The sequence below is a fragment of the Thamnophis sirtalis genome, unplaced genomic scaffold (genome assembly GCF_051295495.1).
Source record: "Thamnophis sirtalis isolate CommonGarterSnake01/CBP01778 unplaced genomic scaffold, rThaSir2_p1.2 scaffold_4, whole genome shotgun sequence".
In the NCBI taxonomy this organism is placed as follows: Eukaryota; Metazoa; Chordata; class Lepidosauria; order Squamata; family Natricidae; genus Thamnophis; species Thamnophis sirtalis.
The window spans coordinates 108,698,091-108,713,337 of NW_028261384.1; the positions used below are offsets into that span (position 1 = coordinate 108,698,091).

The following is a 15,247-nucleotide window of genomic DNA, read 5'->3' on the forward strand; positions in this document are numbered from 1 at the left end:
ATCATGAATGGAATGAAAGAAATAGTTCAGGAAACTGAAATACTCTTTGCAACTGTATGCAGTTTTAATCAATAAACAAATGTTGTTTGTTTAGAAGTTTCAGAGATGTATATGATCCAAGGTTGAACATTTCCTTTGCAGTGTAGTGACCGAGAACTACCAGCACATCCTGGCTTTGATATTTGCTGTGAAAGAAATTAATGGAAATGCCCAAATGTTACCCAATGTTACCCTGGGATTTAACATTTATGATAGTCACCTGAACATAAAGTGGACTTATCATGCAGCAATGCAACTGATTTCTCCAAACAGCAAACTTTTGCCCAACTATAAGTGCATAATTCAAGACAATCTTTATGCAGTTATTGAGGAATTGATCTCAGATATCATGCACCAGTTTCCAATTCTCATGAGTCTTTATAAAATTCCACAGGTAAGTTTCCACCTGTCCCCTTCTCCCTTGCTTTGTGTATGTTGCATTTATTGTGGCTAATCTGCAGATAGATTCACAGATCACAATTGGTGGAAACTTAATAATTCAATTCCTAAACTAGGCAGGTAGTCTCGAAGAATTTAGACAGTTTCAAGTAGGGAATACATACTTATAAAGGTATATATTATATGCCATTATATTATATATCTTTATGGCTATGGCTGGACACTTATCAATAACAAATTGCATTCCAAAATCTTTCCCGAAGTCTTTTGTGCTTTTTAATAAGGACGCTTTTAGTTCAGCCTTTGTTTTTTCAAGTGACTTTAAATCATCCATTTAAAGTAAATATTAAAATTTTATCCTTATTTGGCCATTTCACACCCATGATTTGTCTTGTTCAAAATTATTGTCAGTGGGGCCATTGATAATATAAAGAGTAAAGGAAATAATGATTCACCTTGGAAAATTCCATGCTTGATTTCAACTTCTCCTAACTCTTCTCTATTAGCTATTAGATTTGTTCACCAAAACTTCATTGAAGGATTCATAACAGCTCAATGTTTCTGCTGTTTCAAAAAATGTCAAGACATTTCCCATGCCATTTATGTGAAACAGAATCAAATTCCTTTTTGCACTCCATCCAAGTCACAAATATAGTTGTTCTTTTTTGAATTAAAAAAAAATCAGTTTAAATCAACAACTAATTCATTTCGCTTAAATTTTTGCAGTACTCTTTTTGTTCAAAAGGGAATAAATAATTTCTCTTCAAATAACAGCAAATTTGATTTACAATTATGCTAATATGTAATTCATATCTTATTGGCAAACAACTGGAAAGATATTCATAATTCAGATGGAGAAGGAAAATGAGCCTAGAAATTACGTGAATTGGACATGTCCTAACAGTTGTTAGCCATTTTTCATTTAGGGTTTCAGTATAAATAAGGTGTCATTTCTTAAATCTAATCTATTGATCTGCCAACTTCAAACATAAATTGTCAATTTTATTTTAATGAGAATTCATGAATCACATCTGGTTCAGGAGACTGCAGTATTTTCTTTTTTTCTGATTGCTTTTGTACCATGTCCTCAGTTATTCTAATATCTTCCAAACTAAGTACTATCACAGTATTTTTGTCTTACTTAATTCATGTTGCATTCCTTTTTTTTTTACTTCTATTATTTTATCCACAAACTTCTACGAAATTTTAAGATCTCTTCTTGCTGTAAATTGCTGTAACTGAATTATTTGATTGTAGTATATCTTGATCTTCTCTGCAATAGGCATGACTCTTTATTTCATTTGGTCTGTAGCCTTCCTTTAATCTTCAGATTGTGCTATACATAGAAAAGCTAGTTTTGATTTTGTTATTTTTCAAGTTTTCTTACCTCAAATTCCTCAATTGTATGCAAACTTTCTTTATTTTTAATTCCAGCAGCATTTTCTATTTAAATTTCCCTTTCTTAATTTCTTAATTGAATTGTATTTTAAGGCAGATTTGTCAATGGTTACATAAACTAGCTTGTTTGGGCCAATGTTGCAATTGAAATCATTTTAACAGCTTAATTAATATTATTTAAAGTTTTAACTAAAGGTTTTCTTTTACCTTGATTCAGTTTTGACCAATATATTCCTTCAGCTCTCTTTATTTGGTTCTTGATTTTCCCAGCTAATTCTCCATTAACTAACAGTCTTTAGCAACTTTAGTTTCTTCATTAACATAAATTGACTCTTCAATTGTTACTGTTTGTGTTCACTCTGGTGAACACAGCATTGTTAGAGAATTCGTACTTTTAAATTAAATCTCTTAGGTTCATTAGTCTGAGCTCATTATTATCTAAATCTAGATGCTGCTCTTTCCAAAACGGATACATTGGTATACTTTTCTTTTTTGACAGTTTATTTATTTTAAAGTAAAAACCCTTGCCTCTATTTCTGTAGGCAAAGTATCAGTTTAATATAAGTATAAGGTCATAATGTATAGTGAATGGTCACTTATCTTGTTATTGTTTTTTGGTCCAAACCATTCAGTTTAGCTTGTGTCTGATTAATACTTCAAGTGTACATGTCACAGCTATGGCCAATTATTTAATACCAGGTATTGGTAGAGTTGATGGTGTATGCTTGTGAGTATTTTAAAGATTGTGGGCAAGCATTTTATCAATCTTTTTTTTTTTTTTTAACAGAACTTTTTTTATTTTTCTTTAAAAAAAACAAAACACAAATATGTCATCATTTGTCAATCATTAAAACATTGAAGTACAATTTTTTTTGTGTGTGTGTGTACCCCTCCCTCCCTCCACCCCCCCACCCCCCCTCCTCCTTCCCCCCCCCCGACTTCCCAGAACCCGTACACGGTATAGAATTTTAACTAACACAGTCTAAAATCTATTGAGAAAAAAGAAATAAAGAAATTAATGACATTCTAGATTGACCTTAGCTTCTTCTTACTGAACTAACTTTAAACAATTTAAATCATTTCTGATCTTAAGCATAGGCTAACTGGAATTTCTTAGTCCCGTATTTATTTTGTATATAGTCAATCCATTTTTTCCAGTCTCGTTTATATCTCTCATTTGAATGATCTTTGAGATATGCCGATATTTTAGCCATTTCAGCTAAGTTTGTTACTTTCAATGTCCATTCTTGAATTGTAGGCAAGTCTTCCTTCTTCCAATATTGCGCCACCAACAGTCTTGCTGCAGTTATCAGGTGCAGAGTCAAATTGGTCTCTACCACTGTAAAGTCAGTACATATACCTAGTAAAAATAACTGAGGACTAAACTTTATCCTTCTTTTAAAAACATTTTGCATGACCCACCATATTTTTATCCAAAATGCTTTAACCTTTTGGCAGGTCCACCATATATGATAATATGTAGCATCGAGAGAACCACATCTCCAACATTTAGGCTGTACATTCGGATACATAGAAGCCAACTTTTTAGGATCTAAATGCCATCTATAGAACATCTTGTAAAAATTTTCTCTCAGATTTTGAGCTTGTGTAAATTTCACATTTCTTACCCAGATTCTTTCCCATGTATCCAACATTATTGGTTCCTCAATATTTTGAGCCCATTTTATCATACAATCTTTAACTAATTCTGTTTCCGAATCCATCTGTATTAATACATTATATATCCTCTTTATATGCATTAAGCTTTGATCTCTTATTTGTTTAAACAGATTATCCTCAACTTGAATAAAACCAATCTTTTGATCTATTTTCCACCTAGCCTGTAATTGCCCATACTGGAACCATGTTTGAACTACCTTCTCCTCTTTTAATACCTCTAAAGATTTTAATTGTAATACCCCCCTTTCCGAGGTAAGAAGCTGTCTGTAGGTAATTCTGTCCTGTTTTTGTGCTGTATTCATATTTTCAATTGCGTGTCTAGGAATTGCCCACATGGGTATCTTGTCATTTAATTTATATTGATATTTCTTCCAGACCCGCAATAAAGCATTTCTTAAAATATGACTTTTAAAGTTCTTATCCAATTTTTTGTTGAATAACAGGTAAGCATGCCAACCAAATACCAGATCGTGTCCCTCAATGTTCAATATTCTATCATTGGTTAAGTGAATCCAGTCACTAATTACAGATAATACCACTGCATCATAATATATTTTTAAATTAGGTAGTTTCAATCCTCCTCTCTCACGTACATCTTGCATTATTTTCATCTTTACCCTCGGCTTCTTTCCTGCCCACACAAATTTGTTGATACCCTTCTGCCATTCTAAAAGGTTCGCATCTTTTTTAAGTATAGGTAACATTTGGAAGAGAAATAAAAATTTTGGTAAAATGTTCATTTTCACTGCCGCTATCCTACCCAGCAAAGATAAGTGCAATTTCTCCCATTTTTTCATCTCTGTCTGTATGCTATGCCAAAGTGGTTCATAATTATGCTTATATAATTTCCCATTTGAAGTTAAAATGTTAACTCCAAGATATTTAACTTTTTAAACTACCTCACATCCTAGCATCACTCCTAATTCTTCCTTTTGTTTAATATTCATATTTATAGCTAATATTTTGGTTTTTCCTAAGTTTATTTTAAAGCCCGACACTTGACCATATTGATTAATCATATTCATTAAAACCATACTAGATTCCTGCGGTTGTTCCAATATTATGACCAAATCATCCGCAAAAGCGCGGACTCTATATTCTTGCTGCCTAATCTTGATCCCTTTTAAACCATCCAAGCCCCGTATTTTATTCAACAATACTTCCAAAGTTATAATAAACAATAATGGGGACAAAGGACAGCCCTGTCTTGTACCTTTTCCAATTTGAAAAGAGTCTGTTAGACTTCCATTGACTATAATTTGTGCTGTTTGCTGTTGGTATATTGCTTTAATTGACTGTAGAAAATTATCTCCTATCTGCATTTTTTGCAGTATCTTCAACAGAAATTGCCAGTTAACTCGATCAAAGGCCTTCTCAGCATCCAAAAATATAAACGCAGCAGGGATCTGGTTGTTCTTTCCCAAATATTCTAATGCATTAATAATTAATCTAACATTACTTTTCATCTGTCTCCCTTGTATAAAACCTGTTTGGTCCGTGTGTATCAATTGTTGAATGACCAACATTAACCTATTTGCTAATATTTTAGTAAAAATTTTATAATCTACATTCAGTAATGAAATAGGTCTATAATTTTTGGGTTGAGTAGTATCTTGTTCTTCTTTGGGTATCAAAGATATAAACGCTGTCTTCCAAGATGGAGGGACTTTACCTTCCGTTTGAATCATATTAAATAATTCTCTAAGAGGTTCTACCATTTCTAACTGTAAGTTTTTATAGTAAACCGCTGTCAAGCCATCTGTACCTGGTGCTTTCCCTAACTTTAATTGCTTAATTACCTGCAGGATTTCCCCCGAGGTTATTGGTTGATTCAATTTTTGCCTGTGTTCTTCTCTAACTGAAGGTATTTTCTCTTTGTCTAAATATTTGTCTATGTCTAAACCATTAATTTTATCCCCTTTATACAGTTCTGTAAAAAATTCCCAGAAAGCCTTTTGAATCTCTTCCTGTTGAAACACCTCCTTCCCTCTGTAAAACAGTTTAGATATGTTTCGAGTTTTCCTTTTTTTCCTAATCTGATAAGCTAACCATCTGCCAGGTTTGTTTGCATTACAAAAAGTATTGTGTTTTGCATATAATAGATTAGTAGCCACCTGGTCAGAGATCAACATGTCAAATTGAGATTTTAATATGTTAATAGCTTCCTTAACCTTTGTATCGTCTGGGTTCATTGTTAACTCCAGCTCTTTTCTCTTAATTTCCTCTTCCAGTTCTGTTCGTTTTAACCCTTGCTTATTTCTATGTGTTTTATTTATATTCATCAAAACTCCTCTCATATACGCTTTGCTTGCGTCCCATACAAATTCCATAGATGTACCCTTATTCATATTCAAAACAAAATATTCAGATAATAATTTTTTACAATCATTAATATACTTTTCATATCTAAATAAGTTTTCATTCAATCTCCAAGACCTTCTTGCCTGCACTACCCTTCCCAATTCCATCCAAACTGGATTATGGTCAGAAAGGACCCTAACTGCAATCTTTGTTTTCTTGACCCTAGAAAGCAAATCGTTAGTGGTTAGGATAAAATCAATCCTTGAAAGGGATTGATGCCTGTCCGAGAAGAAAGTGAAGTCATATTCCTCTGCATTTCTTTCTCGCCAAATATCTCTCAATTCAAAATCATCCATAATGTCAAAGAAAGATTTGGGTAACTTAGCTCGCATCTTGGTATTTAGGCGGGAAATCTTCTTATCTCTCTTAGTGTCTATCACTCCATTCCAGTCACCCAATAGTATACAGGAACTATAGTCCCACTGTACTAATTTAGCATGAAGATTTCTATAGAATCTATCTTGCTGTTGATTGGGAGCATAAATTCCCAAAAGTAATGTCTTTTTCCCTTCTAAGATTAAGTCTAAAGCAATATATCTTCCGAAGGGATCTGCTTCTATTAATTCAGCTTTCATATCTTTTCTTAAGTATACAACTATACCATTCTTCTTTTCCATAGCAGAAGCTGCAAAATGTTGACCAAGTTTTGAGTTGATCAAATATTTTTGATCAGTTGACTTGATATGAGTTTCTTGCAAACAAATTACATCGTTCTTAAACTGTTTGAGATAATGAAATATTTTCTTCCTCTTCTGTGGAGAGTTCAGTCCATTGACATTCCATGTTAAAATCTTAGTTGTCATTTTTGGTTGGTTGAAGCATTTTTAGAGCTTCCTGCACGGCCTGTTTAACCTTAGGTCTAGCTCCTCCCATTGCTTCCAGATTTGTTGTTGTAGATCCTTGATCGATGGCCGATGATTGTTGATGCTGTTGCTTTTTAGCTTGTTTCTCCATACGTCTAGTAGTCATGCGGCTAGGTCTTGGTTCCATAGCACCTTGCACTTCTAGAGAAAAAAGATGCTCCATCTTGTCTGATGGGTGTGTAGTTTGCTGTCTATCCTGTCTTTCTTGTGGTCTTTCTCTGGGTCCAGATGGTGCAGGGTGTCCGGCCTTCAATATATTATAATAAAAATCTCGGGCTTTCCATACAGAGTTGAGGCGGTACCTTTGCTTATCAAATGTAAATATGATGCCAAATGGTGCATCCCATCTATACTGTATCTGACGATTTCTGAGTTCTTCGACCAAAAAAGCGTAGTCTCTCCTGGCTCTTAACATTGGAGGTGGTATCTCTTTCAAAACAACCAGGTCTTGACCGCCAATTTGAAGCTTAGTGTTATAAGATGCTTGCAGTACCATATTTCTAAACTCTCTTGTAGTAAAATATATAACGATGTCTCGAGGAAGCTGCTTCTGCTTTGCCAGCCAGGAGTTGACGCGGTAAGCTTTGTCAATTTGCCAGCCTTGATTGGTCCCTGGTCTTCCCATCAGGCGGTCAAAAGCTTCCGATAGGATCTGTTTCAGGTTCTCCTGTTTCTCCTCACGCAGCCCCCTTACTCTTAATGCGAACTCCATTTGTCGGTACTGTATCATAATAATTTCTTTTTCAGCATTTTCCACTTTTTGTTCCACCACCTCTGTTTTCAATGTCAAGTTAGCATTGGCATCATTAAGAACCTCTAAAGTATCTTCCACTCCAGAAATATGTTCTGTTAATACAGTTACAAGACTCAGCATGTCGTCTCTAATTTTATCAACCTTAGCCTCAAATTTCTCATACAACTCCTGTTTAAGTCCTTTTATTTCACTTTTAATTTCATTTTTAATTTCTTCTTTCATTTCTTTTATTTCCTCTTTTCTCTCCTCTCTATTATCTCTAAATTTATCTTCCATTTTAATTGTCTGTGCATTAAGAGCCTCGCTTAGATTACTCAGAAAAAATTCTTTTAAATTAAATCTCTTAGGTTCATTAGTCTGAGCTCATTATTATCTAAATCTAGATGCTGCTCTTTCCAAAACGGATACATTGGTATACTTTTCTTTTTTGACAGTTTATTTATTTTAAAGTAAAAACCCTTGCCTCTATTTCTGTAGGCAAAGTATCAGTTTAATATAAGTATAAGGTCATAATGTATAGTGAATGGTCACTTATCTTGTTATTGTTTTTTGGTCCAAACCATTCAGTTTAGCTTGTGTCTGATTAATACTTCAAGTGTACATGTCACAGCTATGGCCAATTATTTAATACCAGGTATTGGTAGAGTTGATGGTGTATGCTTGTGAGTATTTTAAAGATTGTGGGCAAGCATTTTATCAATCTTTAGTTGTCCCTTTTGCTGGGACCTTTTTTGGTAAGATACATTTCACCTATTTTTAATCAGTCATTGATGTATCTTTTATTCATTACTTTATTAGGCTGCTATAATTTGATGTAAACTAGTCAAATATTTGAGCCAAAAGCCATACATTTGATAATTTGCAGGGAATGTCCTGTTTTTAATTCTTCCTACTTAATTTATTTTAATTTCTGCTATTATTATCTCTTCCATTCGATTTTAATAAATTCTTCCTTCAATTATTATATCCATTCATTATTTTGAGTTTTCCCTAGACCTTTCAAAAATATATATATATATATATATATATCTATTTTCAGAATTTCTCTTGTCTGATTGAAATAGCTGATTTTGATTTAAATGGATGATTAATATCTCAAAGCATTAATTTTTCCCAGCTATGCTGTGATTTATTGCTTTCCAAACTTTCTTGAACTTCTCTGGTGTTGGCAACTTTTTTTTTATTAGGCTTCTAGGATCCTTTCATTCTTTTACTTTTATTCTTTCATGTTCTTCATTATTCACATTTGATTTTTAATTTCTTTATCTTGGCATGCAGTCTTAAATCCCACTTTGGAAATGAATATGTTTTTGATTTGGGTTTTCCAATTGCTACCCAGTTCTTCTGTAACTTATAATTTTGGTTCATTGCACAGTTAGACAGATGTTCACGCTGTATTTGTCATTTTTGTTCACATTTTGGCTCCTTCCCAAGGCCTGTATAGGCAGATGTGGATGTTTGATGGTGTTATAGATATCGTTATAGAATGTAAACTGTTCCAACTAAAGACGCCTTTTTCAATTGATTTATTATTTTTATTGTTGTTGTTTGGTGCCATTAAGTCAGTGTAGACTCCAGGCTGCCTGAACCTGTCCCTGCAGTTTTCTGAGCAAGATTTAAGAAGTGGTCTGTCATTGCCTTCTTCATAAGGCTGAGATTCACAGAGATAGAAATGGGCCAAGGTGGTTTTGTGCCTAAGGCAGAACTAGAACTCATGGCTTCCTGCCTGAACTCATAAACATTACACAAATGTGTCTCTTTTGAAGTTATAATATGGTGATAATACATACTCAAAAGAAACAAACTTTGGATTAGGGTTTTTTTTTCTTGGGTCAAGCTATGTTGTAGTAAATATTTTAACATATATCGCTGCTCATCTAGTTCATACACAAACCAAGCGTACCTAATCTCCCACTATCATGGTAAGAAGAAAATCCACTTTATATTCACTAAACTTAACATATGCGACTTATGAATACATATATTTTAAAAAAAATCTCTGGATGAAGTTTGGCTATTTATATGGAAATGGATATGATATTTCTTTTGGCAGTAGTATACATTAATAAATCATTGTTTTCTTCAATGTTGTTGTTGTTGTTGTTGTTGTTGTTGTTGATGATGATGATGATGATGATGATGATGATGATGATGATGATGATAGTATCTTACCATCCCAATCAACCCTATAAAGTAGCCCAGTGTTTCCTGGTAGTTTCCTTTAAAGTAGATAAACTATAAACAAAGTTATATTCTGCCACATCCTATGAGCTCTAAAATGTATCAACTTCAACAGAAAGAAAGAGTCCTTTTTTGTTGCACATGCAATATTGAAAAAAATCATTCTACTGAACAATTCCTTTTTTTTTTTTTTTGCAGCTCATGTATGGATCTGCTAGAGTTGAAGCAGAAGATACCAATCTCTCTTCCTATTACCAAATGGTTCCAAATGGAATTTATGAGTATAGGGGTATCCTCCACTTACTTCTACATTTTAGTTGGAGATGGATTGGATTCTTGGTGGCAAATGGCATGGACTTAGATTGGTTTTTACATATCCTGGTACCTGAGTATTCCAAAAAAGGCATTTGTTTTGCCTTCATAAAGTTATTTGATAGTTCATGTTATAATGCAAATACTGGATTTTTTTTCGACTGTATAATAGAATTTTATGAGACAGTAATGGGTAATGAAGCCAATGTCTTGATTTTTAATGGAGATACACATTCTATGATCATTTTGAGATATTTACTAAATACTGATTACAAAGAACTATTTGGAACCCAAAAAGGGAAAGTATGGATCCTGACGATAGGGATGGAGTTAAGATATTTTGCCAGTAAAAAAACTTGGGATTTGCAGGACTTTCATGGTGCAATATCATTTACAATTCATGCCAAAGAACTGAAAGGATTCCGGCAACATATACAGGATCTAAAGCCTTCTGATATAAAAGAAGATGGCTTTATCAAGGATTTCTGGACTCATGCATTTGGATGTGCATTTCAAGATTCTGATCTGGGAGATGGGAAGGAGTATATTTGCAGTGGAGAAGAGAAATTAGAGAGCCTTCCTGAATATATTTTTCCAAAAAGAGTAACAGGACACAGTTATAGCATTTACAATGCTGTGTATGCTGTGGCTCATGCTCTGCAAGCCATGTATTCTTCCACATCTGGAAGAAAGTTAGTGATGAAAGAAGTGGAAAAGAAGCATCATCGTCGTGGCTGGCTGGTAATATTTCACTCTGTAGTATAGTCCATATGTGTTGAAAGTTCAAATTTATGATATGCAATATATTGTCAAATCAAGTGGATAGTTGCAATAACTTTCCCACAGTAATTGAAGTTGTATCTATTGTAAATGTTCACAATAATATAAGAATAATATCATTGACTCAAATATACAAATAACTGATAAAAGATTAGAAGCCTAATTAGAATGTCACCAATAGAATCTCAAATATTGAGTTACAACATCATAGGATTAGAATAATAGAAATAGAAAGGAAGCAAATATTGAGCAGTCAAGAATAAATGGTATTAGTAGAAATTTTTTAAGTGCAAATTTAATTTGTAGACAATAAAATCCTCAAACATTTATATGATCCAGATTCATATCACTCAAAGATGACTCATTATGGGATTTGTACAGCATTCATCAATCTAATCTCAATACTTTCAAAAGTATTTCTTTAGAGGAAAGCAAATCTTGAACATTCCTATTATTCCACAAGCATTTTTATTTCTTTGTTTGTTTTTCATATGTTGATTCTTTACTTTTGTAAATTAACATCAGGGACTCAGTAATGTGACCTACAATTCTAAAATCTTTTACTAAGAAACATTTTTGTACATCTAATCTATGTACTATTAAAAGGGTTTATAAAGAGAGCTGTGGAAGACTTTACATAAAAGGTCCACTGAGAATATGTTAAATTTTGTGTCACAACAGTGATTGGAATTATGGCATCACAGAGTATTCTCTAGATACTCTAGAGAGTATTCTCTAGATTCTCTAGTTTGAGAAAGATTTAAGGCACAAGGCTTAAGAGATACCAACAATGACCCTGTATATAAGTCTCAAAATGTCCTTGACACCTGGCTTTCAACTAGGTCTAGTGTTAGTGTGTATGTCGATTTCTTACTTTTGTGGTTATTTTCTTTTTTGAGTTGTTATATTTTGTTTTTTGTTTTCAATTGTTTTAGTTAAAAAGTGGCTATGTCGTAAACACCCAGAGCCTTTTGAAGTGGGCAGTTTAAGTAAATCCCATAGGCACCACATTCCAGAATTATGTGATTGCCATTGGAGGCTTTCTCAGGTGGCTTCCAATAAGCAAAGTGGGAAGGAGATGAATTTGATTGTTGAGCAGGTGACTACTTAACAAGTATGGTGCTTTACAAAATCACAACAAAAATATTGTAAAATCAGATGCAAATCATTTAACAACTTCAATTGTTGAGTTGCAATAGTACTTCTGGTCTCAATTCTGGTCATAAATCAAGAACTACAAATAATGGATTATGATTATGGCTATGGCTATGGCTATGGTTATGGTTACGGTTACGGTTACGGTTACGGTTACGGTTACGGTTACGATTACGATTACGATTACGATTACGATTACGATTGTGATTGTGATTGTGATTATGATTATTATACAATTGTATCACAGTGGCCAGTTGTTTCGCTGGATTTGGCATTAGTTACTAGTAGGCCCCACCCAGGGGCCTAGGACATCGTAACGTATTTTCGTAATATGCGTGCAGATCCAAGCAGTGCGGCTTTTTGCATTTGACTGATGGTGATTTTGTCAATTTTTAACTGTTTTAAATGTAATTCCAGTGCTTTTGGAATAGCACCCAATGTGCCAATTACCACTGGAATTACCACTGCTGGTTTGTGCCATAGTTGTTGAATTTCAATTTTTAAGTCCTGGTATTTTGCGATTTTTTCATGTTCCTTCTCAGTGACCCTGCTATCACCTGGTATTGTGATGTCTATGATTGTGACCTTATTTTTCTCAACCAGTGTGATGTCTGGTGTATTATGCACCAGTATTTTGTCTGTTTGTATGCGAAAATCCCACAAGATCTTGACCATCTGATATTCGGTGACTTTTTCAGGCTGATGTTCCCACCAGTTTGTTGCTGTTTTAATATTATAATTTTTGCACAAATTCCAATGGATCATTTGTGCTACTGAATTGTGCCGCAATTTATAATCAGTCTGGGCGATTTTTTTATAGCAGCTGAGTATGTGATCAACAGTTTCATCAGCTTCTTTGCAAAGTCTGCATTTGGCATCATCAGAGAATTTTTCGATTTTGGCCTTAATGGCATTGGTGTGGATAGTTTGTTCTTGCGCAGCCAGGATTAGTGACTCTGTTTCTTTCTTTAATGTACCTGTTGTTAACCATAACCAAGTTTGTTCACTGTCCACTTTATCTTTTATTTTTTCCAGAAATTGGCCATGCAGTGCTTTGTTCTGCCAACTCTCCATTCTTGATTTTATCACATGTTTTCTGTATTCTTCTTTCGTCTGTTGGGCCTTCAGTAGATTTTTGTTCTTTACTTCAATTAATAGATGTTCTTGACTTCCTTTTAAATAATCAGCCAGTGAATGTTTTTCTTCAACTGTTTGCTTCACTTGTAATAATCCTCTGCCACCTGATTTTTGTGGCAGGTATAATCTATCAGTATCACCACGTGGATGTAAACTGTAGTGCGTTGTCATTAGTTTCCTGGATTTTCGGTCCAAAATGTCCAAATCAGCTTGTGTCCAGTTAACTATACCAGCTGTGTATCTTATAACTGGTATTGCCCAGGTATTTATGGCCTTGATTGTATTTCCACCATTCAATTTAGATTTCAAATTTTTCCTAACTCTATTGGTGTACTTTCGCCTGACAATAGTTTTTACTTCTCCATGCTTGATGTTATCCAACTGCAGAATGCCTAAGTATTTGTAGGCTTCATTTTTGTTGCATTTAATTAGTTGGCCATTGGGCATTTCAATTCCCCCACATGCAGTGATTTTGCCTCTTTTTATGGATACAATGGCGCATTTTTCCATGCCAAACTGCATTGAAATATCGGTGCTGAATACTCGAACTGTGTTTGTCAATGATTGGATTTCTATTTCTGACTTTCCATAGAGTTTCAAATCATCCATATATAGTAAATGCGAAATTTTTTCAGCTTCTTTGGCTGTTTGGTAGCCTAATTTCATTTTTTTTTTAAGATTACTGATAGTGGGATCATTGCAATGATGAAGAGAAGAGGTGAAAGTGAATCACCCTGGAAAATTCCTCGCTTGATATTAACCATTCTGTAGTTTTACTGCCAACTCAGTTCTCCAATGTTTCATCGCCTTTTCAGTAAAGGATGTAATATTTTTGTTAATGCCAGTTGTTTCTAAGCATTTTATGATCCAATTATGTGGCAATGAGTCAAATGCCTTTTTGTAATCAATCCAGACCATATTCAAGTTCGTTTTTCTATTCTTACAATTTTCTAATATTTTAATAATTAGTAGCTGATCTTTTGTGCCCCTGTTCCTTCTTTTGTTGCCTTTTTGCTCTACTGGCAAGATGTTGTTTGTTTCCAAATAATCCATAATGTTATCTGCAATAATGCTTGTGAGTAATTTCTATCGTGTTTTTGTTCTACATTCATATTTTCAATTGCATGTCTAGGAATTGCCCACATGGGCACTTTATCATTTAATTTATGTTGATATTTTTTCCAAACCCGCAATAAAGCATTTCTTAAGATGTGATTTTTAAATTTCTTATCCGTTTTTTTGTTAAATAACAAGTAAGCATGCCAACCATATAACAAGTCATATCCCTCGATATTCAAAATTCTGTCATTAGTTAGATGAATCCAATCACTAATTGCAGATAATGCCACTGCGTCATAGTATAATTTTAAGTTAGGTAATTTCAATCCTCCTCTTTCACGTGCATCTTGCATTATTTTCATCTTTACCCTCGGCTTCTTTCCTGCCCACACAAATTTGTTGATACCCTTCTGCCATTCTAAAAGATTCGCATCTCTTTTAAGTATTGGTAACATTTGAAAAAGAAATAAAAATTTTGGTAAAATGTTCATTTTTACTGCCGCTATTCTACCCAGCAAGGACAAATGCAGTTTTTCCCACCTTTTCAACTCCAACTGTGTACTATGCCAAAGTGATTCATAATTATACTTGTATAATTTCCCATTTGAGATTAAAATATTAACTCCAAGATATTTAACTTTTTTAACTACCTCACATCTTAGCATCGCCCCCAGTTCTTCCTTCTGTTTGATAGTCATATTTATAGCTATTATTTTGGTTTTTCCTAGATTTATTTTAAATCCCGAGACTTGACCATATTGATTGATCGTATTCAATAATACCCTACTAGTTTCCTGCGGTTGTTCCAATATTATAACCAGATCATCCGCAAATGCACGGACTCTATATTCTTGCTGTCTAATTTTAATCCCTTTTAGACCGCCTAGGCCCCGTATCTTATTCAACAGTATTTCCAAAGTTATAATAAACAATAATGGGGACAGAGGACAGCCCTGTCTTGTACCTTTTTCAATTTGAAAGGAGTCTGTCAAACTTCCATTGACAATGATCTGGGCTGTTTGCTGCTGATATATTGCACCAATTGACCGTAAAAAGCCATCTCCTATCTGCATTTTTTGCAATGTCTTCAGCAGGAATTGCCAATTAACTCGATCAAAGGCTTTCTCCG

At 33.9% G+C, this 15,247-nt stretch overlaps 1 protein-coding gene across 1 annotated transcript; it reads left to right on the plus strand.

The window, feature by feature from the left end:
* The first annotated feature begins 289 nt into the window (after positions 1-289).
* LOC148046084 (vomeronasal type-2 receptor 26-like) lies at positions 290-11,756 on the plus strand. Its single transcript, XM_087714491.1, has 3 exons — positions 290-433; positions 9,874-10,728; positions 11,703-11,756. Exons 1-3 carry the CDS (start codon positions 290-292, stop codon positions 11,754-11,756), a joined length of 1,053 nt encoding a protein of 350 aa, XP_087570617.1.
* The last annotated feature ends 3,491 nt before the right edge of the window (positions 11,757-15,247 follow it).